The sequence below is a fragment of the Balaenoptera acutorostrata genome, chromosome 17 (assembly GCF_949987535.1).
Source record: "Balaenoptera acutorostrata chromosome 17, mBalAcu1.1, whole genome shotgun sequence".
Classification (NCBI taxonomy): domain Eukaryota; kingdom Metazoa; phylum Chordata; class Mammalia; order Artiodactyla; family Balaenopteridae; genus Balaenoptera; species Balaenoptera acutorostrata.
The window spans coordinates 1702871-1728758 of record NC_080080.1 but is presented as its reverse complement, the minus strand read 5'-3'; the positions used below and the strand labels follow the sequence as shown (position 1 = coordinate 1728758).

The following is a 25888-nucleotide window of genomic DNA, read 5'->3' as shown; positions in this document are numbered from 1 at the left end:
CGCCGGCAGCCCGGTGGGGGGAAGCAGCTCGCCTCTCTCCTCCTCCTCCCCGTCCTCGGCCTCCTCCTCCTCCTGCCCGCGCCGCCCCGCCCCCGGCTCGGCTCGGCTCGGCTCGCCCCCCCCCCCTCAGGAAGGGGAAAAAAGGCGAGAGGAGCGGGGCAGGCGAGAGGAGCGGAGCGGCGGCGGCGGCCGGAGAGGGAGCGGCGGGCGCAGGCGGCGGCGGGCGCGGCGTTGGCGGCGGCCCCGGCGGAGCGAGCGTGGAGCCGGCGAGCCGGGAGCACAGGCGGCCGCGCCGCGTCCTGGCCGGGCCCGGGCCCGCGCGCTCCGCATCGCCCGCAGCCCGGGCATCCGGACCTCCCCGGCGCCCGGGGGGCGCCGGCAGGCGGGGGGAGGGGAGGGGGCCTGCGCGCGCCGGCGGGTGCGCTCCCGGGGGCGTCGCTGCTAGGCCTGGAGCGGGCCGGGGGCGGCGGAGGCAGGAGGACCCCCCCCTCCGCCCGGACGCCCGGCTCGGCCGCCGGCGACGCGGGGCGCTCCTGGGTATTTGCAACTCGCCGGATCAAGTCTTCGCCAGCGGGGCCGCTGCTGCCGGGAAGGTAAGGAAGGCTCCGGCGGGCGGCTGGGGGTTGGGGGCGCGGCGAGAGGGGGCGCAGCGAGGGTGGGAGGGGGCCGGGGGAGGGGCGGACGCCCGGACTTCTTAACTTCGCCGTTTGGAGCTTCGCAGCTCCGAGGTTTGCGCTCGGAGCTCGGGAGTTTGGACCCCCCCATCCCCCCGCCCCCTGCCTCCTCCAGCGGCCGCGACGGAATCTGGCAGGTCTCCGCGCGCCCGCACTGGGGGGCTGAGGAGGGGGCGACCTGGACGTAGGAGAGGCTCCTCGGCGCTGCTCACCTCCCCCCAGTCCACACACACGCAGCCTGGCCCGGGTGGCAGGCCGGGCTGGGGAAGACACCCCCTCCCCGTCACAGGCACAGACCCAGGGCAGGCTGGGGAAGGCGTTCCCGTTGTGTCCTCACCACATACGGACGCTGGCAGGGGCCTCAGGGAGCCCCAGATGTCCCCACAGCCACACGCAGACCCAGGTAGGTTCAGGAGGGACACCCCAGTGTGTCCCCCTTCCCCTCATCACAACCAGAGCCCCTACAGACATTGTAGGGGCCCGAGATGTCCTCCCCCCACGCACAATGCCTCCCTCGAAGCCTCACGGTAGACCCGGCACTGGCGGTGGACACTCCCCGGCGGTTCTCTTATCCCCAGATCGGGCGGAGGGCTACCCTAGCGCCCGTCCGCCCCCCTCCACACACACGAACGCCCTGGCTCCTTCCGTTCTCGGCTTCTTTTCCGCTCGCTCGCACAGGCCGCGCGGATAAGCCGCTCCGAACTTTGGGTCGGCCCTGCGCCCTCTCCGCGTGAAGCGGGGAGGCCAGGCGCCGGGCACTCCTCGGTCCCCATTCCCAGCGGGCCGAGGCCGCCGGCCCTCCGCGGCCGCCGCGCTCGCTTGGAGCCGCGCGGAGCTGCCTCGAGGAACGAGCCTGGCCCCCGCCCCCTCCCGGGCAGGCTGGGGCTCTGGGCCCGGCCGGGTGCCCTCTCCCACTAGTCTCCGCGGCCCCCTGGGCAGGGCAGAGCGCGTCTCGGGCCTGCCTCGGGAGGGGGCGGCGGAGCTGAAAATCGCCGCGAAGCAAGGTGGCCCGGAAGGCTCGTCAGAGGATGCGGCTCCCAGCCCCAGTACCTCTGCCGGGCCGCGGCGGCTCCTGCTGGGGTCACTTCCCAGGCAGCCTAGAGAGAGCGCCTGTTCGGGCACCCAAACCCCGGCCCGCTAGGCACCTTACCCTTCCCACTTTTATTTTCGGCTTCCAAGTTTCTTGGAGCGCAGGGAGCCAGGATGGGACCGGACGAGTCCTAACCCGCCCCTCCTTCAGCACCCTTTCCCTCCGCGCGCTCCCCAACACATCCCATTCCCCCGGGTCTGCGTCGAGGATTCCTTAGCGGCAACTCCCGAGGAGTTGAAAGGTGTGCAGGTGTGTGGGTGGGCAGGGGGCGCGCACCCACGCCCCAGAGGAGCGGATTGCCGAAGGTGTTGGGGAGGGTGCCGGGAGGTCTGCCCTCCCAACCCACCCCCGGGACCTAAGGGGACCCCCAGTGCCTTCCGCCACGACACAGACACACGCCCCCTACGAGCAGCGGCCGCGCGGGCGGGGTGGAGAGGACAAACGGGAGGCTGGGGTCCCTTCTCACATCCGGAGGTGGCATACGGTGTATCTGGGGTCTGAGGAGGCGGCCAGAGCGTCTCCTAGAACCCGAAGCCTTCCATTTTTCGGCGACCCTCGCCGCCGCGGAGGCAGCGAGGGAGGTCGAGGGAGAGAGCCGCTCCCTCACCACCGCAGGCGGCAGCGAAACTCTGCGTCCCGACGCCCGGGTGCCGCCGGGTCCGGCTTTGAGTACCCGAGCAAGGTCAAGCAGGCGAAGGAGGGGGCGGGGGCTCCTGGCCGCGCCCCCGCCCGTGCAGAGTCGGGGCCTTGGGAGGGGGTGTGGGCGGCCCACCGAGTCAGCCCCGAGCGCCCGCCGCCCGCGCCCGGTCCCCGGAGGCGGACGTTGCGCGCGTTCCGGGATCCCGGAGCGCACCGCGCCCGGCCCGGCGCCCTTCCTCCCGGCTAGCTTGCTGGCGCTCGGCGCTGCTTTCAGACTTGTTGCGCCTGGATGCGGGGGGCGGGGGGGGGGCCGGCCTGGGAGCCCCGGAGCCCGGGCGGCGGGGGGCCGAGCGCGAGGCCGGCGGGAATGCGCCAGGGCGGCGCGCGGCTCCGCGGGCGGGCGCGGCGCTGAGGCTCGAGCAGGGAGTTTGCCGCCTCCGATCCCGGAGAAGGGCGCTTGTCCCCGCCACGCTCCCGCGCGGGGGCGGAAAAGACGATTCGTCGCCCTCGGCATCACGCCGCTCTTCTCCAGACCCTGGGCCGGGAGGGGACGCAGCCAAGTTGTCGAGCCCTCCCTTGTCCGCAGGCTCCGGCCCCTCTCGGGCCTCTGTGGCCGCGTCCGTGAAATGGGGGCGAGGGTGGGGGTCTCGGAGCCCTTCCGGCTCAGGCCCTCGGAGCTCGTCCCGATGTCCAGCGTGCTGGGCCCGCAGCGTGCTGGGTCTGCGGCGTCCCGACCGGCCGGGTCCGGAGGCGGCTGGGCGCCTGCGGACGCGCGGCCGCGGGGACGGGCACGAGGCGGACCCGGCAAGGCCAGACGAGCAGCGGGGCGCGAGCAACCTCCCGTGGAGTCCTCGCCCCCTGGCCGGCCCGCCCAGCCCGGCCCCGCCTCCGGAACGAGTCCTGGGGCCCAAGCCCGCCCCCTGGGGACGCCTCCCGCTCAGGCCGGGGCGGCGGGCGCGGGGCTGCGGTGGCGGTGGCGGAGGGCGGCGCGCTGTCGCGTTCGGCCGAGAGAGGGCGCCCGCGCCGCCGGCAGCCTGCCCGCCCCTTCCGTCTCCTCCGCGGCCCAGGCGCCCGCCCCATCCTGGGCAGCCCTGGCGCCCCCGGCCTCTCGCAGGGAGCGCTGTCACCTGTGTCTCCACACACTCGCCTGGCCCCCGTACCTCCGTGCCCTGTGCACGGGCGTGAGGAGCATGTTTGTATACGTGTGCCACGCGTGCATGTGCATGTCCGGCCGGCAGGCTGGCGGCATGTGTGGTCGGGCATGCAAACTGCCACACGTGTGTGTATGGCGCGGAGCAGGTCTGTGTGAATGTGCGCCCTGGATGGCAGTATTTAACCGAACCACATTTTACCTGTGGCAGGTCCTGTAACTGGCTGTGTGCAAGAGGTGGACCCCTGGGAGTAAAGCTCTAACCCCGCCCCCCAAACCCCAAACCTGGAGGGTTTTGTTAACTCCATCCGAGCCAGCAAACCCACACTATCCCATTGTCTTCTGGAACCCTCTGGCCTCCATCTCCGTGGCTGCAGCTGCGCCATCGGTCAGAGCTGTGATTTCTGTGTGAACACACACGGCCCGGATACCCTGTGCACAGCCTGCGTGCACACACATACTGAACATGTGGGTGCCCACGTGTACACACTCGCACTAGTGGTGCGGCGTGGACGAGGCAGAGGGCATGCCCCCCACCCGGTGTGAAGGCTGGTGGGAATACAGGAGGAAAGAGACCCTGCTCGGCTCAGTGAATGGGCCCTGGGGGTGGAAGACAGCAGCCTGCAGGAGCCCAGAGGTGGGCTCCCCGAGAGCCCTCCACGGGGAAGTGGCAGCTAAGCTGGGAGAAGAGCGGTGGTGGTGGTGAAGATGAGGAGGGTCTCAGTATGGGACCAGCCATGCAAAGGCCCTGTGGCAGGTGTGAGGTGTAGACAGGAGCTGGAAAAGAGGTGAATGGCAGGACTGGGGCTTCAGAGGGAGCGGGGCCAGACCGCAGATCCCTGTAGGCCTCGGGCTATGTCCTGGGAGTGGTGGGGGCCACGGGGGGTGGGGGTAAACAGAGATGATGACTTGGCCTGATGGACACGCCAAAGAGATGGCGGGTGCTCCTAGGGGCAGCCAGGTTGCGTGGGGCTGCCCCGCCCACAACTGCACTGGACTCCAGACTTCACTTGTCACCACAGAACGGCCATCACCCTGACACCACCCAAGAGCCCCATCAGTGTGCACCGACCCACAACACAGCACAGAATGCGAGCGTGCGCTACCCTGGAATCTGGGCCCTGAGGTGGACATTCATGTCCGGGGACATGGCGTCGCTCCGAGGACCCTGGGGCCGCAGGGCACGGGGAGAGCCCCTCTTCCCGCCCACTGCCCATTTACAGTTGTTGGAAAAGTAAGGCCAGAGAGGGGAAGAGCTTCCCGTTGGAACTTTGATTCCAGGCCTTTGCCTCGGCCTTAGCTGCAGGTGACAGAGGCACCAGCCCCTCCCCCTGCAGGGCGGGACTTCGCAGGGAGACCGCAGGACCTGTGGCCTCAGCTGAGTGTAAACCCCTGGGTTCAGATCTCGTAGGGAGCGGTCCCTGCGCCCCGGTGTCCTCCTGGCTCCCAGGGTAGGGGAGGACTGGCGCTCGCCGGGAAGGCACACAGCAGGCGGGAGGCTCCTTCCCGGCTGCAGCCCCCGCCCCCTCCTCTTTCTCTTAATTCATTTCTACTCATTGGAAAGTGAACCGCGATGGGGGCAGCACCAAAGGGCTAGAGCGCAAAGGGAGTCTCCTTCCCTCCCCAGACCCCAGGTCCTCCTGTTAATGGGTCCGTGTTATCCTTCCACAATGTTCTGCGGCTCCACAAGCGTAACTGCGTTCGTCCTGTAAGTGCTTTGGACAAATGGGGGCGGTCTGCGCGCGCAGGGGCACCCGGCTCACCACCCGCCGTCACCCCCCGCCGTCTCATCCCCCCCCCACTCCCCACCACTGCGCCCCGTCCCTCCCAGCTCCCCCGCCCTCACCTTCGGATCTGCACCATGTTCATGCTGATCCCACCGCCCGCGTCCCTGTCCGTTGGGGTCTGTGGGCATCCTCGAGGGCTCACTTGGAGGGGGCGTAGATGGGGTCCCCAAGGTCCGCTGGGCCCTGCTGGGTAACTGTGGGACCGGGAGAGGCCTGCAGGGCAGGGGGTTTCCAGGGGCTCAGGGGCCGAGGTGGACAGCGAGATGAGACCCAGGCTGTCCCCATCCCCTCATGCTGTGTCCGGTTTTGGGGGTCCTGACCCTCAGCTGAGACGTGGGCTGAGGGGTCCCTGAGGTGGGAGGAGAGGTGGAGGCACGGCTGCAGGAACAGGAGCTGAAGTGCTGGTGAGCAGAGCCTCAGAGCTCTGCGGGCGACCCAGGTGGCCTGGCCGAGTCACCGGACCTCCCTCCTACGTGGCCTGGGGACTTCGGACAGCACTTGTCTGAGGCTCAGAGACTTAGGGTAGGGAGTCCTGCCCCAGAGAGGGGCGGAGTGGGCGCCGGGGTCCCAGCTCCCAGGGGCGCCTCCGGAAAGCCTTCCACTCACACACGTGCACACCCGCGCACATTCACCCTGTACACGGCGACCCTCCCCGCTGCCACGCACATGCTCTCTCATGCACTGCACATGCGTGTGCATAGGTGCCCCCGCGCGCGCACGCTGGTCCCTCCGCAGCCCTGTCCCCGGTCTCGGGGTCCGCCTCCTCCCCGATGCTCACCCTGGGCCGCAGGTTGGCTTGCCCTGTCTCCTCCCGGCCCACCCTCTGCCACCCGCGCTCACCTCGGCCATCCTGGAGAGAGGGGAGAGGGCGCCCCGAGGGTCTCAGGGAGGCCCAGGTCCGGAGCCTTGATACCTCTGGGCACCAGGTACCAAGGTACCTCTTGGGACGGCCAGTCCTGCCACAGCTGCTGGCACCATTAGGGTGGGTACAGGGGGCGTCGGGAGCCAGGAGACCTGGGTTTCCTGAAGCACGTCCAGGCTAAGCACCCCCTTCCTCTGTTGTCATCCCCCCCCCCCTCCATGCTGTCAGGACCTCTGCGTCCCCACCTGGCCAGGCCTATCCGGGACGTCCCTGGGACCTCAGTGTTGTCTGCCGGCCGCCAGGGCCCTTCCTGACCGCCTCTTCCGAGCTTGTCATCATCCTCACACCCTCCCCATGTGGCCTTGGACAGGTGACCTTGGATGAGACCCTCTTCCTGGGAACCTCGGGAACGGATCCTGGCGTGCGGTGTGGGTGGGCGTCACCCATAGGCCAGCCGCTGAGCGGGCTTGGAAGCTGTGTCTCCGTCTCCGGGAGCAGGGGCTTAATCTGGGTACCGAGCAGGGGGACACAGAGAGGAGAGGGCAGTGACGTACGTCACACCCAGAATTTCAGGAGCCTCCCCTCCTCAGGAGAGTTCCCCGCTCTGGTGGGATGCCCCAGCTGATGGCGCAGACGCTCTCACCGTCCCCGCCTGGGACTCTCCAGAGAGCGTGTCTGTGTGCACGCAGGGGCATCATGTGCGTGTGTACGCAACCATGTGTGTGCGTGCCCGGGGCGCAGGACGCAGTGGGCGCTCAGAGGGGGAGGGGTCCGGCAGGCTCAGGTAAGGCTTCTAGGGCAGCCATCTGGCCCATGTCCTGAAGGACAGGTGGGTGTCTGCTGGGCAGGGGCCAGGGCAGCGGGGGCAGCCCCGGGGCTTGAGGGCACGGGGTGTCTTCAAGGCCTACAGGTGGTTTGGGGTAACAGGCTCCTGGGCAAGAAGAGGTGTGATGAGGGTGAGGGTGTGTACGGGGAGGCCTGGAGCAGAGCCAGAGGGCCCTCCCTCCACCCCCCAGCAGTGGACCTTCCGGGGCACCTTTCTTTTTCCTCCTGGGGAGCTCTGCCTGGCCTCCGGCCAGATTCCCCTGGCAGCCCCTGTGCCCAGGCAGGCAGGGGAAAGAGGCCTCCCTGCCGGCAGCCCCGCCCCGCCCAGGCGGCCCCTCCCAGCCCCGCGGGGACACCTCACTGGCGTGCTCCCACCTCTCTGCTGTGAGTGGAACGTGGCCGGGCCGCCTTGGGGCAGGCCTGGGATGGGCTGGGGGCGGGGTCTGCTAGCGGCGCCCCCACTCTGCTCAGGAACGGAGGCCTGCCTGGCTGCCTGGCCTGCCACGGCCCAGGAGGGCTGCCCACGTCGGGCGGGCAGGTGGCCCCGGGGGGCCTCTCCTGCATGCTCTCCCAGCCCCGCCCGGCCGCCGGCCCCTTGGGCTGCCCTCCGCGCCGCGGATGCCCACCCGCCCCTCCCCCAGTACAGCCTTCCCCAGGACACACAGGCGGGCACTGTTCAGAGGGCCGGGCAGGACAACAGAGTGCCTTTTGTGGCTGGTGTCAGGGGATGCCATTGGCGGCCTGGGGTGGGTGGGGAGGGATGGAGGCAGGGCCTGTGTGTTGGACAGTTGGGGGGGGGATCCCACGGACTAAGGTGAGGCTGGAGACTTCTGGAGGCTGATGGGTGGGCATTCCAGCCCACGCCCCTGTGTGGCGGCAATCCCGAGGCACCCAGGGCTTCTGATCGAGGCCAGGGGCTGGATGGTCCCCCGTGCGCAGATACGTCTGGGACGGTGGTGGGAGGAGGGCGCGTCACCCCTCAGCGGGTGGCAACCCTGCCAGCTGCGGAGTGGGGCCGCTACTGCTCCCGCCTCCTGGGGTCCCGTGAGATCTGAGACCGGTCCTGTGTGCGGTCAGCGCTCAGTAAACCAGTCATTGTCTCCCTCTCTCGTCGCCGTGACTCCAGATCCTCGTCCTCCGCCTGCTGTGGCCGGCTCTCTGGGGTCCCCCGCCCCTGACCCCGAGGCCACCCTGCAGGCTCTGAGAGGCCGCGTGGTAGGTTCGGGGCAGAGGCTGGCCAAAGGGATGGGGGCCAGACACCAGGAGAGTTCCCTGCAGCAGGGCAGTTTGGCCCTGAGAAGGTGATGGGAGAGGCGGGGGCCTGAGGGGGCTTGGGTGCTAATTGGCCACCGTCCTTGGGAATCCAAGATGGGCAGGGGGCGATGGGCGCTGCAATGACCCAGGTTGGGATATGGGAACCCAAGGACCAGACAGGGGGCCTGCAGCCCCAGGGAGACAGTCCCCCCGTGAGCACCTCTGGAGAGGAGCGACCAGCAACCTCGCTGGACCCCGGCACCGAGGCCAGGAGCCTCTTCCACCCCCCTCACCTGTGGTCGCCAGGCTCGTAGAGTTTGACCCCCAGCGGAGGCCTGGGCGCTGGGTGTGGCTGAGGGGAGGGGCGTGAGCCAGCCCAGGGGAACCACAGCGCCAGTCACCTGCGCCCAGCGTGGAGCCAGCCTTCTGCTGGCCTGGCCCTCCTCTGAGGCCCTGCCCTGGCCTCCGTGGGGCTCCATCCTGGCCACGGGCTCCCCCTCCAGGCAAGCACTCCTCTCCCAGCCCCAGTGCCTCTCCCACTGCCCTGCACATCCCGTGATTACACGCTGAGCCCTCCTCCTGCTGGGAGCCTTGTACACGCGTGCTACTACACGTGTGCATGTGTGCAGACACAGTGCAGGCACGCACACACGTGTGCGCACACAGAGACATAGGTGTTGGCACACGCACGTGCATGCACATGTACGGGCACACGTCTGCTCCCCCCAGCTCAGCGAGGGTCCCCACCACCCATCGCCCACATGCTCAAGCTGGAAGCCTGGTCACCTCCATGACCCTGTTTGTCCTCTGACCACCCTCCCAGCCCAGACACCACGCAAGCCTCCCCCCGGCTCTCCCTGCCCGTGCCCCCTCCCCCGTCAGAGGAATCCCCCCAGTGAAGATCGATGCTGTCCCCCTCATCCCGGGACCCTTCCCCAGCATTGCCCCCTCCAGGACACTATCCCTGGGTGCCAGGTGGGGTCAGGGGCTCCCCTGCACGCCCCACCCCATCTCAGCTCTGCTTGCCCGGGCCTGGGCTGGATTCAACCGGTCGGCCTCCACCACGGCTGTGTGACCTGGGGCCTGACACGGGTGTGCCCCGGACCAAGGCTAGAGGGGACCTCTGAGCCATTTATCCAAGGCCTTGCTGGAGCGTTTCAGGCAGGCAGTTAATGGGGATGGAGAGGCCTCAGCCTCTGGAAAGCATCTGTGGGTGTGTTGGGGGCGGGGCAGAGGGCAGGGTGTGGGGTGTGGGCAGGTGGCGGGTGAGTGGCCGCTGGCACGCACAGGAGCTGTCCGTGCTGACGGCCTGGGCCTCCTGCCCAGCTCTGCCCCAAGACCCAGCCAGAAGAGGCAGGGCCAGGCCAGTTCTGTGGCACTCACACTCAGAGCTGGGACAGCGTTCTGGCCAGCAGAGCCTTTCCCAAGGCCCCGGGTGTGGAGCTGTTCAAGGTGTAGAGGATGCCTGGCCCCCCGGTGGCCCTAGTGGTCCGCGCTGTGGAACCCTGTGTGAAAACCCCATGGGTGGGCTCTTCTAGGCCATCTTCCGGCCCCAAGAGCCTGTTGAAGGCTCACACCAGAGCCTCAGTCCCGGGGGTGTGGCGTCCTGACCTGCCACTTATCCCCTGTCCCCATAGGCACCTCCCGCCTCCCCAGGGTCCAGGCCAGCAGTGTCCCCTCCACATCCCACCACCCAGCCGGGGCCGGGGCTGGGGCCGCTCTCTTCTGTGTCCTGAGCGTCCTGGCCCTGCCTCCTTCCTCACCGCCCCCCCGCCACCCCCCGCGTTGCCACCCTTCTAAGGGGCAGTTCTGAATGGGGCTCTGTCCTGCATCTGACCCTCACTTCTCCCTCTTGCCCGCTGTGCGGGACACTGGGGTGGGCCTCGCTCCCCTGACAGGCCCTCCAGGAGCGGAGGGAGCTGATGTAGATGAGGGCCAGCGGCAGGGATGCTAGGAGGGCCCCAGCTCGGCCCAGCTCCCACGGGCCCTGGGAGAGGGGCAGGATTAGGGCCCGGATTAGGGCCCGTTCTGCCTGGCCTAGGGCAGTGCCAGCTCTCAGAGGGCAGGGGCTTTGTGCTGCAGACCTGGGCCCGGATCCTGCCTCAGGCGCCCAGCACCTGCAAGCCCCCACCAAGGTTGTTCGTCTGTGGCCCCCATGTGCCCATCTGCACAACCGCGCCATAGCAGGGGCCCCAGGATTGCTCCTGCGGAGACAGAGTGCCCCGCACAGGATGGAGCCCAACGTTGGTCCCCTCCCCGCCATGAGCCCTGCTTCTCCTGTGCTTTCCCTCCGCGCTGGGCCTGGCTGGGACGCCCCTCCAGGCCTGCGAGCCCGCAGGGTGGTGGAGGCAGCTGTGCAGCCTTGGGGCTGAGTGTCTGAGACACCTGAGCCCCGGTGTCTGCGCCAGGCTGTACCCGCTTTCCAGACGGGAGGGCTGTGGCGTCGGCCGCCAGGGGCTGGGGTGGGGAGGAGAGAGTATGGGCCCGGCCTGGGCCATCTCAGGACCGGGCAGGCCCCTCTGGGGGAAGGTGCTGGGTTTTGGCGTGGCCTTGACCCCGGGTCAAGGGGGATGAGTCAGAGTGAGTTGGCTGTCGCGTGGCAGGGATCAGGGTGGTGTTGGAGGAAACGCTCGAGTACGATCCGAGTTTCTGCTGGGCTTTGCCGACTTCCACCTGGGATTCTCCGGGGCATCGGAGAGGGTTTGTCCCCAGGCTGGGGCCCCAGCTGGGGGCATTAGGTCCCAGCCTGGGACCAAAGGAGGGGGCGCTGCAGCTGGGGCTGGGGCTCAGGTGAGGTTTCGGATGCCGTGGCCACCCCTGCGGGCAGCCTCCTAGGTCTGGGATTGACTGTGGGACCCTGGCCCCGGCCTCTCGGTTCCCACATATGGCAGTGGGTGGCCAGGGCAGGCGGCTCTGCTATGCTGGCGTCCAAGGCTGGCCCAGAGGCGCGACCGGAAGAGGGGCTTCCTGGAAGCAGGGGCCAAGTGCAGGGTCTGCATGAGGGGTCTGCAAGTTCTTTCCTCAGGGGACCTGAGCGTTGGCCACTAAAGAGCCCCACAGGGCCACCCCTGGTGATCCAGAGCCCCTACCGCGGTTGCCTCCTGCTCCACCTCTGGGTAAACCCGCAGGTCCAGCGCTGACCTTATGCTGGGAGAGGGAGGCTTCAGCCCCACTTTACAGGTGGGGAGGCTGAGGCTGAGAAGTGAGGGCCTTGGCCGAGTCCACACAGCCATGAGCGGGGCAGCCCGTGTCCAGCCATCCCGGCCAGCCCGAGGCCGCCCACGCCCAGCTCCCTGCCCTGCCTACAAGGCCTGCCAGAAGGACGCCAGGAGGGGACTGCAGAGCAGTGACCGACCTTGTGTCGCCGGCCAGCTGGGCCCAGGCAGCAAGAAGCAGCGAGTCCCTGTGGGCAGGCGGCCGGCGTGTGCACGGTCGGCGGAGCCGAGGCGCCAGCACCAGGCCAGGCGGGCTGCGGGGGGCTGTGGTGGCTCGCCCTCCTTTGCCCACCCGCTCAGCTGCTGCCAGGACGACGCCCAGCAGGGGCTTTGGGGAGGGAGGGTGGGGAAGCTGAGGTTTAGGCAGAAGGAACTTGGCCGGGTCCACGTGGAGGCGGGCCAGGGTGGGCAGCGTTGGCTTCCCGGGCCCAGGACGGCTCTGCTGTGTCCCTGCTGACCTGGGCCGGGAGCTGCCCCCCCCGCCCCAGGTGTGAGCCGGCGGCACACAGCCAGCGCCCACTCCTGGTGCAGGGCAGGTGACCCCAGGGCCACAAGGTTGGGGTCAATCTGGGGGGGTTCAAGTGTGAACCCCCTGCTCCCGCCCCCTCCCTGTGACGCCGTCAGAGCCTCGATTTCCTCATCGTGAGACGGGAGGCGGGGAGCAGGCTGGCTAAGTGGGACGGGGCAGGCGTCAGGTGACTCCGGGGGCGGGGAGAGGGAGGGTCCCTGGCAGGAACATGGCTGCGAGGCCAAAGGGGCACCTGAGTGGCTGTGTGAGCAGGAAGGGGGGCAATAGGACGTGGGTGGATGTCATAGTCACAGCCAGAGACCCAGAGACAGGGCACCAACCCTACCCTCACCCCCCAAAAACCGGTCACTCCTGCTGTGACAAAACAGAAGTGGGAGGGGTCTCTGCACCCGCAGCCGGCAAGGCCCAGAGGGGCGGGGCTGCAGGGAAGCTGGGCGATGGCCGGAATGACCTGTCTCCTCTACGCCCCTGCCCTGCTTCCCCTCTGGCTGGGTTTGCAGGTTCTTCCCTGAATGAGGGCTGGAGAGGGCTATGGTCACAGAGGCCACAGAGGCCCAGGGGCGCAATGGCCTCCGTGGCCGCCCCAGGGCTGGCGGGCGGGCCCAGAGCCACGCCAGGCTGCCCAGCCAGACGGGCACAGCCGGGGCCGCCCACCGCTTCCCGCTCAGGCTTGGTGGGGGAGGAGGGGCCCCGGCCCCTGGCTCCTGCCCCTGCAGGTGGACATGCTGGCAGGTGGCAAACAGACAGGTGGGCAGAGCAGGTGCCTGAGAGCGAGGCCAGGGCCTGTGTCGGAGGCCCAGAGCCCGGGGCGGGCACTGCCCCCAGCGTGCCAAGTCCCAGCCTCCCCAGGGGGCTCACGCGTCCCCTCTCCGCTCTTTCTCTTCCAGCTGCTGCTGGCGGCCACAGGCGGGCACTGGGGCCCCGGACGTTAGGAGCCGCCCCTGCCCACTCGGTTGCCTGAAGCCATCTCCTCCTCCTGTCCTCGCCTGAAGCCCCTGCCCCCCGGCCCCGGCCCGCTCCGCTCGCTGCCGGACCCTGGCATGTCAAGGCCTGGCCCGCGCCTGCCTGCCCAGCCGGCGGAACCCTGGCGGCCCCGCGAGCTAGGATGAGGGGCCAGGCCGCCGCCCCGGGCGCCCTCTGGATCCTCGGGCCACTGCTGCTGCTGCTGGGGCACCAGGCGGGCACGGCCGCGGGGACGGACGCGGGGCCCGGGGCCGAGCCGTGCGCCACGCTGGTGCAGGGCAAGTTCTTCGGGTACTTCTCGGCAGCCGCCGTGTTCCCGGCCAACGCCTCGCGCTGCTCCTGGACCCTGCGCAACCCGGACCCGCGCCGCTACACGGTCTACGTGAAGGTGGCCAAGGCGCCCTCCTGCGGCGGCCCCGCCCGCGTGCGCACCTACCAGTTCGACTCCTTCCTGGAGTCCACGCGCACCTACCTGGGCGTGGAGAGCTTCGACGAGGTGCTGAGGCTCTGCGACCCCTCGGCGCCCCTGGCCTTCCTGCAGGCTAGCAAGCAGTTTCTGCAGATGCAGCGGCAGCGGCCGCCCCAGGACGACGGCCCCGCGCCCCAGGCCGGGCCCCCCGGTGCCAGCGACGACTTCTCCGTGGAGTACCTGGTCGTGGGCAACCGCAGCCCCAGCCGGGCCGCCTGCCGGATGCTGTGCCGCTGGCTGGACGCCTGTCTGGCCGGCAGCCGCAGCTCCCACCCCTGCGGCATCATGCAGACCCCCTGTGCCTGCCCGGGCGGGGCCCCCGGCGACCCTGCCTCGGGCTCCCCGGTGCCTCGCGGGGATGTCTGCCTGAGGGACGGCATGGCTGGTGGCCCCGAGAACTGCCTCACCAGCCTGACCCAGGACCGGGGCGGGGATGGCGCTCCAGGTGAGTGACGGCTAGGAGAGGCCCTGGGGTGGCTCTCTGGGCATACGGTGGGTGGGAAGGGTCTTCTCTGCAGGGCTGCCCTGGCCACCCATCCCGCGAGCACTTCGGGGAAGCCAAGTGCAAAGAGAGAAGTTCTCTGCAGGCTCGCTGAGAATGGGCAGCCTGGGGTGCTTGCCTCTGGCCCCCAGGGTGCTGGGGTGCCTGCCTCATGGGTGGTGCTTGCTAAGTGCTCAGGGAAGGGGGGGAGGGAGGGAAGAACGGGTCTGATTTCTCCCAGGATGAGGGAGTTTTAGATTCCTGGCTGGGGAGGGTCCCTCCCTTTTCACAGGCAGGACAATTCTCATGGGCCAGCAGGCTGCTGTGGCCTGTGGCCGGGGTCTGCAGGGGCCTCCTGGGACATGGGAGAAAAAGTGAGCAGAGTGGACTCATGTGGTCAAGGAGATGCAGTGTGGGGATTGCACGTGGTTACAGCCATGCAAACCATCACGCAGCAGTTAGTTACCCAGCGCCTGTGAGGTGTCCTGGGCGCCGGGGACACACAATGAAGACAAGAAACAACAAAAACAAAACAACAAAAGCCCCGCTCTTGTGGAGCTGCCTTCTGGGTCTGGGCGGTGTTAAACGGCAAAGCACAAGAAACAGGCATGTCAGGTGGTGATGAAGACATCGCAGGGGGAGGGACCCTGGTGGCGGGGCTGCGTGTCACCTGGAGGTCAGGGGGTCACTTGGTCAGGGGGCTGTGTTCAAGGTTCTGGGAGGGGTGCGGGTGAGCCCTGTGCGGGTCAGAGGGCAGGGCAGGGCAAAGGTGGGCGTGGGCGTGTGCTCGGCTGGTCCCACCTTCTTAGCAGTGTGGGTTCCTCGGTGAGGCGGGCACCTGCATAGGAGGGCGCCACCAGTGGGATGGGACGCTGAGCGGGCTCGCTGGCATCGGGGCAGGAGGGAGACCCTGCATGGGCTCCGAGCGGGGCGCCCAGGGTGTCTCGGGAGGCTGGGGCTGCGGGCCCGGGACAGCTCTTCACCGAACGCGGAGTTTGAGACACCAGACAGCGCGCCGGGCGTCCGGGGGCCAGGCTGGGCTGGGCGTTCATGCGGGCAGGTCACCGTGGGACCAGGTGACGTGGTCCAGGGCTCTCGGTGTCTCCGGAGCCAGTGAGGCCGATGGATTCCTCCGAATAACGTCTGTAAAGGCATAAAAGAAGCTACGTGGGGTTACAGAGGAAACCAGCTATCCCGGAACATGGTTCTATTCATGGGCCCTGGGCCGTGGATCCCAGATTAGAAACCTCCGTGGAGCGGTGAGCGTAGCTGGAGAGGATAAGGAGAGGAGGGAAGAGGCGGGCAGAGCCCCGGGAGGTGGAGGCGGTGTGGTGTCCAGGAAACCATCAGAAAACCCCCATCTTCCATCAGTTGTGTCAGGGCCCCCAGCGATGGCGTGGGAGGCTGGGAGGGCTGACCTTCGGGCTGGGCAAGGTAGAGGTCACTGTGACCTTGGCGTGGGCAGGCCCCACAGCGGGGTGGTGGGAGTGGTCCTCGAGGGATGGGGAGGAGGAGGATGGAGCAGAGATGCCGGGCCGGCGGCTGGTTTGGGAGGTGGACGGATGCAGGAGGACCAGGGGGGCAGGGGCCCAGCCGGACATGTCGCTCAGCCACTCCCCAGTGGTCACCTGCCCCTGAGCCTCAGCGTCTTCGCTGGCAAAGTGCTGACTGCTTGGAGGGACTATTCAGTCACCTCAGACCTGATTGCCCTGGGGCCTGGCCCACACTGGAAACGAAAGCGCAAGAGCTGATCTCCGTTAGCATCTCGGGGCGGTGACCGTGCCAGGTGGATACCTGGTATAGCTGGAGCCGTGTGGAGCTTGCGGGAGAAGGTCAAGGGGACGGGGCTGGTGTGATACATGTGCGGCAAGTGGCAGGAGTTTGTGGGGCTGTGACGTCGGTGCTGGAGGGAGCAGGCCCCGCTGCTGGAGTTGGGTGCGATGGTGGACAGGCCTCCTGGCCGGAGTTTGCATGTTATCATGAGAGCTGAAGGGCCATGGGGGGCTTTAAGCAGAAGGGTGACATCGCTGGGGCTGTAAATGCAGTGTCTGGCTCAGAGGGGTAATCCAGGGCAGAGACAGGGCACTACAGGCATCCAGGAGGGGGCTGACGCTGGCCTGGGTGGGAGGAAGGGGGAGGATCTTGGGGGGGGGGCGGTGGTTGGGGTGATGGACTTGCTAATGCAGAGGATGTGGGCGTGGAGGAAGGAGATGGCTGGACCGCTCCCAGGTTTCTGGCCAGGAGTGAGGACCTCAGCCGAGGTGGGGAAGTGGCGGGGAGGATCGGGCTGGGGAGGAAGATCCAGAGGGCAGAGTGGGACCTGACTGTGCGAGGCCCGTGGGTCATCTGGTGGGAATGTCGTTTGAGAGGGAGCTCTGGGACCTGGCGCCCCAGGATAGGACCAGGTCAGGTTCAAATCCCAGCCCGCCCCACACTTGCTGTGTCCCTGGGCCAATCCCCCTCAGGCCCCTTGTCTTTAAAATGCAAAGAGTAAAAACGTCTTCTTTTCTTGATTGTTATGAGGAATGAGAACTGGGGTGAAAGTGTTTCTAAGCAGAAGCAACATCAGTGATGAAATGTCAATATCTGTGTTTACTATGAGGTAGAGAATCTAGAGGGCTTGGGGGGCAAAGAGACAGATTGGAGGAGCGGAGCTGTTTGGAGACCAAGGCTGGGTGCTTCGGGCTTGCACAGAGATTCTGAGAATGGGAATGTTTGGAACTGGTGCTGGAAGGGGGTGGGCAGGCGTGCGTGTGTGTGTGCATGCTTGTGCACATGCTTGTGTTCATGCATCCATGTGCATGTATGTGTGCAGTGTGTTACGTGAGCATGGGTGTGTTCATGCATCCATGTGTACAGGTATGCATGTGTGTGTGCGTGTATGTGTATACACGGCATGTATATGTGTGTTCACAGGCACGTTGCCAGTACGTGTGCCGTGCATGCATGATGTGTGTGCGCGTGTGTGCACTGCATCGGGCATGTGTGTGAGTATGTGCATGCGTGTATGGCTGGTGTATATATGTGTGCGTGCCTGTGTGCAGTGCATCGGGCATCTGTGTGCATCGTGTTTGTGCACACGTGTGCATGTGAGCATGTGCAGGTGTGCACTTGTGGAATGTACTTGCTGTGTGTGTGTGTGTGTTTAGGCTGGCTCTGTGCAAGCCGATTTCAGCAATCCTGACAGAGCGCAAGTCAAGGCTATGTGTCAGGGCTGGCAGCCTCGTGGAAGGCAGTTGGGAGGGCACGAGGGCTGGGGCTGCCGCCATGAAGCGAGGAGCTCGACTCCGCGGGGCGGGGGGCACAGGACATGGTCGCCCAGGCCCACAGGCAGCTCAGACCCCGTGCCCGTGCCCTGGACTCGGAAGGTCCTGATACTCCTGAGACCTTGGGAGTAAACCTCATCTTAGTAGTGGCAATAGCCGCGTTCTGCGTGTTTCCTTTGTGCAGGAAGCACCCACATCTTAACCAGTTAACTCTTGCCAGTTGCCCAGAGATGGCTCCCCAGCGAGGCACCTACCTCCCTGCCCAAGGCCTTTGCATGGGCCGTTCCCTGGCCTGGGACACTCTCCCCGCGTGCCCACAGGGCTCCGTCCCTCAAGTGCTTGCCCAGATGGCACCTTCTCAAGACGCCCTGGCCCTGCTGCAGAAAGTGGCAGCAGCCCCAGCCCTGCTGTCGCCTCACACTCTCTCTCTCCCTCTTTCTCTCTCTTCCCACACGGTATCGCCTGTGAACACTGGAGAATTTCCTGTGTCCTTATTCTCTGTCCCTGCCAGGATGTACCCACCACAGGGCAGGGGAGTTTGCCCTGCTCTCTGACGAAGCCCCGTGTGTGGGCCAGTACCTGGCACACAGCAGGCGCTTGATTAATCCTTGTTGAGTGGAAGGAGGCACAGAGACGTTAAGGCAGTGGCCAGGGTCACACAGCTTGTAAGGGGGAGACAGAGAGCAGAGCCAGCTCTTGGTCACCTGGTGGTCCTGCCTGGGGCTTCTCCTGCAAGAGCTCTGTGGGGAGGGTGTGTGTGTGTTCATGTGTGTGTAGGGGCGGGGTGGCATATGGACCAGAAAGGTCCAGCAGTAATTCAGAAGACACACAGCAGATCCAGACCCCATATCTTGCCTGCCGAGCCTGTGCCCAAGGAGCTGCGTCCCCTCACGCATGCCAGTGGCGGCTGGGTCAGGCGCGTCCCTCCGTAGCCGCGGAGCCGGAGCGAGCAGGAGGCCCAGGCCAGCCCGTGGCCCATTTTCAGCCCTGCCCCCGCCCGGCCTGTCCAAATGCCACATGGCCACGTCACGCGCCCGACTGGCAAGCGTTACTCAGGCCAGAGCAACTGTTCCCTCTCCCCTGCCCCGCCGGCTGCCCCTCTGCGCTGCCTGCCCGCTCCCACCCGCCCTCGGGCTGTCCCTCCTTCCCCCTCCCAGAGTCTCTCTGCGTTCTTCTGCCTCTGGTGAGATGATGCCATTCCTCTCGAGGGTTGTTTTAAATATTCATGTTTTAATTAAAGAATTTTATTGCAGAAGCGACATGTAAGATAATGGAAAAGCGGCATCCTGAGGGCTGGGGGCGAGTATGCGTGTGTCTCCTTGTGTGTGTGTCCCTGTGTGTGTGTGTGTGTGTGTACATGACCCTGTGTGTGCCCGTGTGCCCCCTCCATATGCCTGCACGGGGTTGGGGGTGGGGCTGGAGCCTGAGCGTGTGAGTGTGACATCCCGGGCGTGTGCTGGGCTGCGATGCCGGCCTGGGGGGCCGTGACCTGCCCAAGGCCACACCCCCTCCTCCAGGCCCGTAGCCTCTCAGCTGGGGCGCCCCCTGCCCTGACACGCCCCCCCCCCCCCCCCCGCAAGGGCTCTGGAGTCATTTCAACCCTAAATGCCCCACAGCTTGCCTCAGGAGGAGGCTGCCAGCCCTCTCTGGGGCCCGCAGGGTGTGCAGAGGGGCTGGGCTGGGGGGAGGGACGAGTGGGGAATTCCAGGGGGAAGGGCGTGTCTCTGGAGTTTGGGGGCGACTGGGAGCATGGGGGTGGGGAGCAGGGGCGGGGCGGGAGTAGGAAGGGTTAGGGCCTCCCTGCCAGGACTGGGTTTGTCATCCCAGCCAGGGGAGCTGCGCTTTTGCACAGGGGCCAATTTAGAAAAATCTGGAAAACAAGGTTTCAGGCTCCATTGTAGACAGCCCCCATTCCAGATGGAAATAGCAAGATATGACCCCATGAAAACAATAAGTACGCACGGGGCATCACCCACAGAGGAACTGCCACGAGAGGCCAGAGCTCACCCCACGCCACCCGGTAGCGAGGGAGGCAGGGAGTTGTGGCCCTGCTGGGGTCCCACTTCCCTAAAAGATGGGGAGAAGGGCTGTCGGTCATATAGCCAAGGCTCAGGGAGGAGAAGCGACCCGCCCAGGTCATCCAGCGCGGCAGGGCAAAGCCGGGTGGGACCCAGGCCTTCGAGCTTGTAACGGGCACCCTTCTTAGGGGACACCTGCCTGACTGAGGAAAAGCAGCATTGAGAAAGTGAGTAACCCTGCAGACGGGGCCAAGTTGCCCCTCAGTTTCCCTTCTGTGAAATGGGGATGGGACAGTACCCTGCTCATAGGGTCTTGGCGCCTCTACCATGCTTGGAGGAGCCCTCCTTGTCCTCCTTCTCTGGCAAGTGGCCCCATGGGCAGTGGGCATGGCTCTCAGCCCGTCCTGAGATCCAGGGGTGCCTGCGGCAGCTGGGCGGACTGCTGGTCACTCGGGCCCCGACAGTGGGAGCTGCAGGCCTTGGTGAAGGATGCACCAAGTCTGGACCTGTGGAGCCAGGGGCGCTGTGGACTGGGGATTGGGTTGGAGAGGGGCTTCAAGGAGCTGTCCAGTTCCCTGTGGTCCTCATTTGCACATCCATGCTGGGGGCTGAGAGGAGGATCCTGCGTGCCGCAGTACAGACCTTAACTCGGTGGCGGGCAGGGGTCCGCAAAGGGGCTGGACTTCGCGAGGTGGATGTGTACGGAACCCGGCCTGACGGTCGGGGGCGGGGCGGGAATGGGCAGGGGCTGACCCCCCAGCCGGGTGCTGCCTGACCTGCTAGACTGGGGAGACCTCTGCTGGAGGAGACGGGAAGTGCACCGCTCCCCTCCTCCGAAGGGGACCCAGGAGGCAGGAAGGCCCGGCGGGAAGAGGGCCTCCCCCAGCGCCCTCATCCCAGCCGACTGGGGGCGCAGGGACCAGGGAGGCCATGGCCTGCAGGCTGGGGCGCCAGGGTGGGAAGGGGGCCAGGAGCCCCCCTCTCCGTGTGCTCTCTCTCCTGGGCGGCCAAGGCTGCCTGGCGGCCATTAATTGGCTCTATTCATCCCTTAATGAGATGGAAATGAGGCTTCCAGACAGAGGGGGCATTGAGCCCGGGAAGAATGGCGGCTTCTTTCCGGGCCTGGAGGGGCAGCCCACCCCCCAGCCTTGCCCACTCCTCTGCTGCCCCTTCAAAGCCCACCCAGCCCAGGAGCACCGTGGCCACCCAGGAAAGGGTGGCCTGAGTTCCTCTGTGCCCAGCTCTGCGGGCCCCAGGAGCCCTGCCTGGGTAACTCCCTGGTCGTGGATGCATTTGCTTGACAAACATTTATCAGGTGTCAGCCGTGGGGGGGACACACGTTAAAAATAAAAATGATAACAAAAATAGCAGCTACCATTAACTGAGTGTTCATCAGTGGTGGGAGTGTGGCCAAGGTCGGGGATCAGTCTGTGAGTGGGATCAGGGCTCAGTATGTGATGGGGGATCAGGGATCCTGTGTCCAGGATCAGAAGGCAGTCTGTGAAGAGGATCAAGGTCCAGTGTGTGATCAGGGTCAGGAATCAGCATGTGACCGGGGTCAGGGCTAGGCCTGGGGGGCAGTCTGTGCTCTGAGCCAGTGGACCCCCTGCCTGGCCTCTCCTGATATGACCCCTCCTCTCCTCCCCCTCCCCCCACCACATCCCCACCACCTGGGTCACCAAGGTAACCAGCCCTGAAATTGTGGGTGTTTTGGCAGCGGAGGCCTAACCTGAGTCTATCCTGAAAGACTGAGCTCTGCGGCAGTTGCCATGGAAACCAAGTGGCATCCTCCGATTAGCCGGCTTGGACACCCTTTCTCTCCCACCCACTTCCAGCTTCCACGTCACTCAGGCTTCCGCGCGGGGGCTGGGCTGGGGCAGCAAGGGGGGACAGGCAGGACGTGCCCACGTTGTCCCCACCGCCAGGCCTGTCTCCCTGGACTCCAGGCCTCCCTGTTCCTTTGTCTCAGTATGACGGGACAGGGGGCTTCAGCAGGTGAGACCACTGAGGCCTGCGGCGCCAGGCTGGGGGTGGTCCTGGCGGGCAGCCTCTGCCTGGGGAGCGGTGTAGGGGGAGCGCTTGGAATCTGACCATGAGTCCAGTCCCAGCTCCTCTCCGTGTCAGCCCGGTGGATAACTTGGCCTCCCTGTCTGCATCTGCCAAATGGGCGTGGTTGCGGGGCTGTGACGGTCCCCAGAGTGAAGGCCCCTAGAGTGGCGGCAGTGAGGGCCCCATATCTGCGCAGCCTCGCCCCGTCACACCCTCAGAGCCCAGCCGCTCACCAGTCCTGCCGTGTGCACCTGGAGGCTGCCCTGGGGGCTCCCCACCCCCTCCCCCGGGGCCCTGGCCTGCTTGTCTCTCCCCCCCAGGGCACGGACATTTCTGTCCACAACGAAGTCGTATTTGTGTAGCGTCCTCCACACTTCTGGTTCTCACTCAGCCCTGGGAACCCTGGCGCCTGCCTTCTGAGGCTCGGGCCTCCATGCCTCCTCAACTCCAGGGCAGATCCTCCTGCAGGTGTGTGGGGGGGTGGTCACCAGCCCCTGACTGTCTGGACCACCCCTCTTTGAGCCTCAGTTTGCTCTGCTGTAAGTGGGGTGAACGTTTGGTTCCTGGGTGGACTTGGACTCGCGGTTCCTGAGGCGTCTGGCATGGAGTGCGGGGAGACGGGGGTGGGGGAGTCAGGACTCGCCTGCCCAGGATGCCGCCCTGAGAGCCGGCCTTGAGGGAAGCAACCGTCCTTGAAGGGTGTATGGGTGGGCCGGGTCCGACAACCTGGGCGATTCCTGCTCGGCCCCCTCGTAACTGGGGGAGCACGGGCATCCCGTCACTAGGGCAGGCCTCGGTCTTCCCATCTGAACAATGGGAGCAGAGAGGCCTCCCTTGTGGGAGCACAGGGCGTCACGCCCAGACCCAGGAAAGGGCTCAGAACCAGGCCCCTTGGCCCCCTGAAGCGAGGGTACCTGCAAAGCTCAGCCGGGCTCCCACAGAGTGAGAAGCTCCTCCCTGGGCCGCCGCTGCACGGCTAGGAACCAAGTGTTACTGCGCGTGCGCGAGGGGCAGAGCCGGGTCCACGCCCACCCACAGACGACAGCGATTAAGGTCCGAGCCGGCCCCCGCTACAGGTCCCTTGTCTGGGTGCGTCGGCCCGCCCACCTGCCCCACCCACCTGCGTGACCCACCAGCATGGCAAGTCTGGAGGACAGGAGGCCTGACTTCTGTGTGCCCTTGGCCCCTTGATGCTCTGCCTCTCTGGGCTCAGGGGGAAGTGAGGCGTATGGGAGGGCGGGTTCTGCAAGGGGAGAGAAGATTCCTCAAGGGCTTGGGGGCGTGGAGGGAGAAATGAGCCCCGCCTTCCAAACTGGGGGAACTGGGCTCCTTCCCCCGCCTACCGTTCATTTGCTTCTGGCGCCCCCTGCTGGTCGGTTCCCAGCACAGGCGCAGGGACCACTGGGAGGGGCTCTGGCACCTTTCAAGCGGCCCTCCACAGAACAGAGCACCTGGACGCCCAACTTGCAAATGAAAGTGAGTTCTCTGGGATCGACTCCGACCCCAGTGACGCCCACACCTGTCGTCTCCCAGCCATTTCTTGCCATTTACCGTCACAGGCGTCAGTCCTAGGAAGAAGTGCCCTCATCCTCTGGTGAGGGGTGTGAGGCCAGGGCAGGGTGGACTTAACCATCCCACGGCCGTGGGTGCCGGGGCCACCATGTGCACCTGGTCTTTCGGCTCCAGCGCCCACCCTCCAGGATCCGCACAGGCCTCATTCTCACCCTATGTGCTCCCCAGATAAGCCAGGCTCCAGGAGGCATCAGGGACGCTCCTGCCGGGCCAGGTGTGACCTGCCCCTGGCCAGCCTGGCTCTCCTGCTCCAGCCCCGGGTGAGCAGGCAGCATGGGGCAGTGGCCCAGCTCTAGTGCAGCTCCCAGCGCTGGGCCTTGGCAATGCCATCTCCTCGCCTCCTCATACATGGGTGCCCTGTCAGGGGGCTGTGTGCAGGGCGCCCGGCCCAAAGTAGGCGCTTGGTGAGGCTGCGTGCCCTTGTTGAGTCTGCCCTGACCCTGCTGTGCTGGGAGTGTAGGGGCCCTGGGGCTCCCCAGGACAAATGGGGTGGCGGCACCAGAGTCCCTCGAGGCGGGGGTGATCTGGGCGCCTTAAGCGTGGCCTTCGAGCAGAAAGCCTGGATGGAGCAGCTGCTTCCTGAGCGAATCAGTGCAGCCTCCGGCTCTGGCCCAAGATGCGGGGCCGCCCTGCTCCTCACCCCTCAGTGGCTCGCCAGTACTTTGAGGCTGTCCCTCTTAGTGTCCTTGGTGGCACTGGGGCCACCAAGGGGCTCAGAACTTCGGGGGCACGAGGTCATGATGGGGGGCCGGGGCCGGGATGGAGAAGACCCTTGAGAGGGCTGAAGGAGGGTGGCCGTAGGGGCCTGGAGGCCCTCAGCAGCCAGTCTCTGCTGGGTCTGGGGTAGGCTCCGCCTGGCGGGGCCCTGGGTGTGAGGCCCCACTCGGCTACCAGGGGTGGGACCTCGGTCACCTCTGGTGTCCCTGCGTGTGGTGGGGGAATGAGCACATGGGTCATGGGGGTGGTGAGCAAACTGGGGCTCAGAGGAGACTGGACTGAGGACCACGGGGAGGGGGTTCGGCAGGGCGCGAGGCTCGGTGCCAGGCAGGAGAGACCCTCTGCCCCCAGCCCATCACCCGGCCCTGGGTATAAGGTAGCCGTTGGGGTGGGCAGGGGTGTCATTCATTCATTCATTCATTCATTCTCCAGACCCACCTGGGGCTCCAGCTCTGTGTCCAGCCCCACACTGGGGACCTGGATTCAAAGCCAGTGGAGACCCTGGCCCAGGTGCCTGTAGACAGAGCAGGAGAGCACAGAGACTCCAGAGAGAAGTGGGGTGGGCCCCGGACCCCACCTTGCCCGGCACCTCTGCCCCTCCCTGCCCTGTCGGCCTCTGCTTCACACCCCATCACCAACCCCGTCCAGGCCCACACTCGCCTCCTAGCTGACCCTCCAGGGTGCTGGTGCTGGTTCCGATGCGGAGGCCTCTTCGCAGGGGCCGCTGTGCCCTAGATCCCTGCCTGGGAGACCCCTAGAGGTCACTCCCCGAAAGACACCGCAGCCCTTTGCCCCTGGCCCTGACCCCTGCCCTCTGGTCCCCACCAGGCGGCTGGAAGCTGTGGTCCCTGTGGGGCGAGTGCACGCGGGACTGCGGGGGAGGCCTGCAGACGCGGACGCGCACCTGCCTGCCCGCGCCGGGCATTGAAGGCGGCGGCTGCGAGGGGGTGCTGGAGGAGGGCCGCCTGTGCAACCGCAAGGCCTGCGGCCGTGAGTGCGCGGACTGGCGGGTCCCGGGCGGAGCCGGGGGAGGGAGGGGCTCGGGGCGGGGCCAGGTGAAGGCAGGAACCCGGACTGGGCCGGGCCGGGCGGAGAAAAGGGCTTGGCGCGGGGTGGGGGGCGGGCAGGGCCTGGCCGGGTGAGGGAGGGAGGGAGGGCGCTCGGGGCGGGGCCGGGCCAGGCAAGGCCTGGGCTACGAGGGGCGGGATCTGGGGCAGGGGCGGGGTCAGAGGGTGGAGCCTTCCAGGGGCGGGACCAGTAGAAGTAAGGACCCAGGAGGAGGGGTGGGACCCGGTGTTAGGACTGGATGGGCCTTTCTTAGCACCTGTGGATTGGGAATTCTGGGGTGCACGTGGGAAGCCGGCTGTGGGGCTTGTCCCGCCACCGCCATCCCTAGCCCTGGCCAGACCCGACTGTCCCAGCCGGATGCTGCCTCCAGGATGTATTTCTCTAATAAGGCTCTCTAATGACCTCATGCATATTTTAGCTGCTTCCATAAAATTAAATCAAGTTATAATGAGATTGTCATTCTTCGGGTTGTTTTTTCCCCGACGAACTTTCCTGGGGAGAGGAGCTCATCTCAGAAGCCTGGAGAGGGCCCTGGGGTGTCGGGGCTGGGCCGCGGGGGGCAGTAGCCGTTCAGACGTGCTGCCCCGCAGGTGACTCCTGCGGGCCCCGGAGGAAGAGAGGGAGGGGCGCAGGGCAGGGGAGACTGGACCAGACAGGGATTGGCGCCAGGCCAGGGTGCCCTGGTCCCGAGTTTCCCACCTGTCCAGTGCGGCCAAGTGGCCCTGGTGCTGACAAGCCCGGGCCCTGCTGCGGCTGGGGACCGAGGGACCGAGGGACCAAGGGCCGAGAGCGCCCCTCTAGAGCTGCAGGGCGGGGGCTGCAGGCCACGGCCTGGACGCTTACCTGAACCCGCCCTGCAGCCGCTGGGCGCACCAACTCCCGGAGCCAGTCCCTGCGGTCCACGGATGCCCGGCGGCGCGAGGAGCTGGGCGACGAGCTGCAGCAGTTTGGGTTTCCGGCCCCGCAGACAGGTGAGTGGCAGCGGCTGGGCGGGGCTGACACGCAAATGCACTAAAACCCTGGGAAGTGGGGAAAGTTGGTTTCAGGGGACTAGGTCTTTGGGCAAATACTATACGTTATTAATTGCCGTTGCTTCTAAGTAATGACTGTAATAATTTTCCATAATTAGACTAACCTCTCAGGTGCCAGGCGCTCGTCTCCAGGCACACTGGATTTAGGGGAAGTGGTGTGAGGAGAAGGGGACTGTCGAGAAAAAAAAAAAGGGGGTGGGGTGCTCAAGGGCTTTGCGGCGGCCGTCTG

The 25888-nt window shown here is 66.5% G+C and overlaps 1 protein-coding gene across 4 annotated transcripts in view; it reads left to right on the top strand.

The window, feature by feature from the left end:
* Window positions 1-463: 463 nt before the first annotated feature.
* Window positions 464-25888, top strand: part of ADGRB1 (adhesion G protein-coupled receptor B1) — an 83559-nt gene continuing 58134 nt past the window's right edge. For all 4 annotated transcript variants that reach the window (XM_057531653.1, XM_057531652.1, XM_057531651.1 and 1 more), the window contains exons 1-4: window positions 464-593; window positions 12913-13902; window positions 24389-24550; window positions 25489-25599. In XM_057531653.1, coding sequence (XP_057387636.1) covers window positions 13131-13902; window positions 24389-24550; window positions 25489-25599 — 1045 coding nt within the window. In that variant the 5' untranslated portion in view covers window positions 464-593; window positions 12913-13130. The remainder of the gene's footprint in view (window positions 594-12912; window positions 13903-24388; window positions 24551-25488; window positions 25600-25888) is intronic.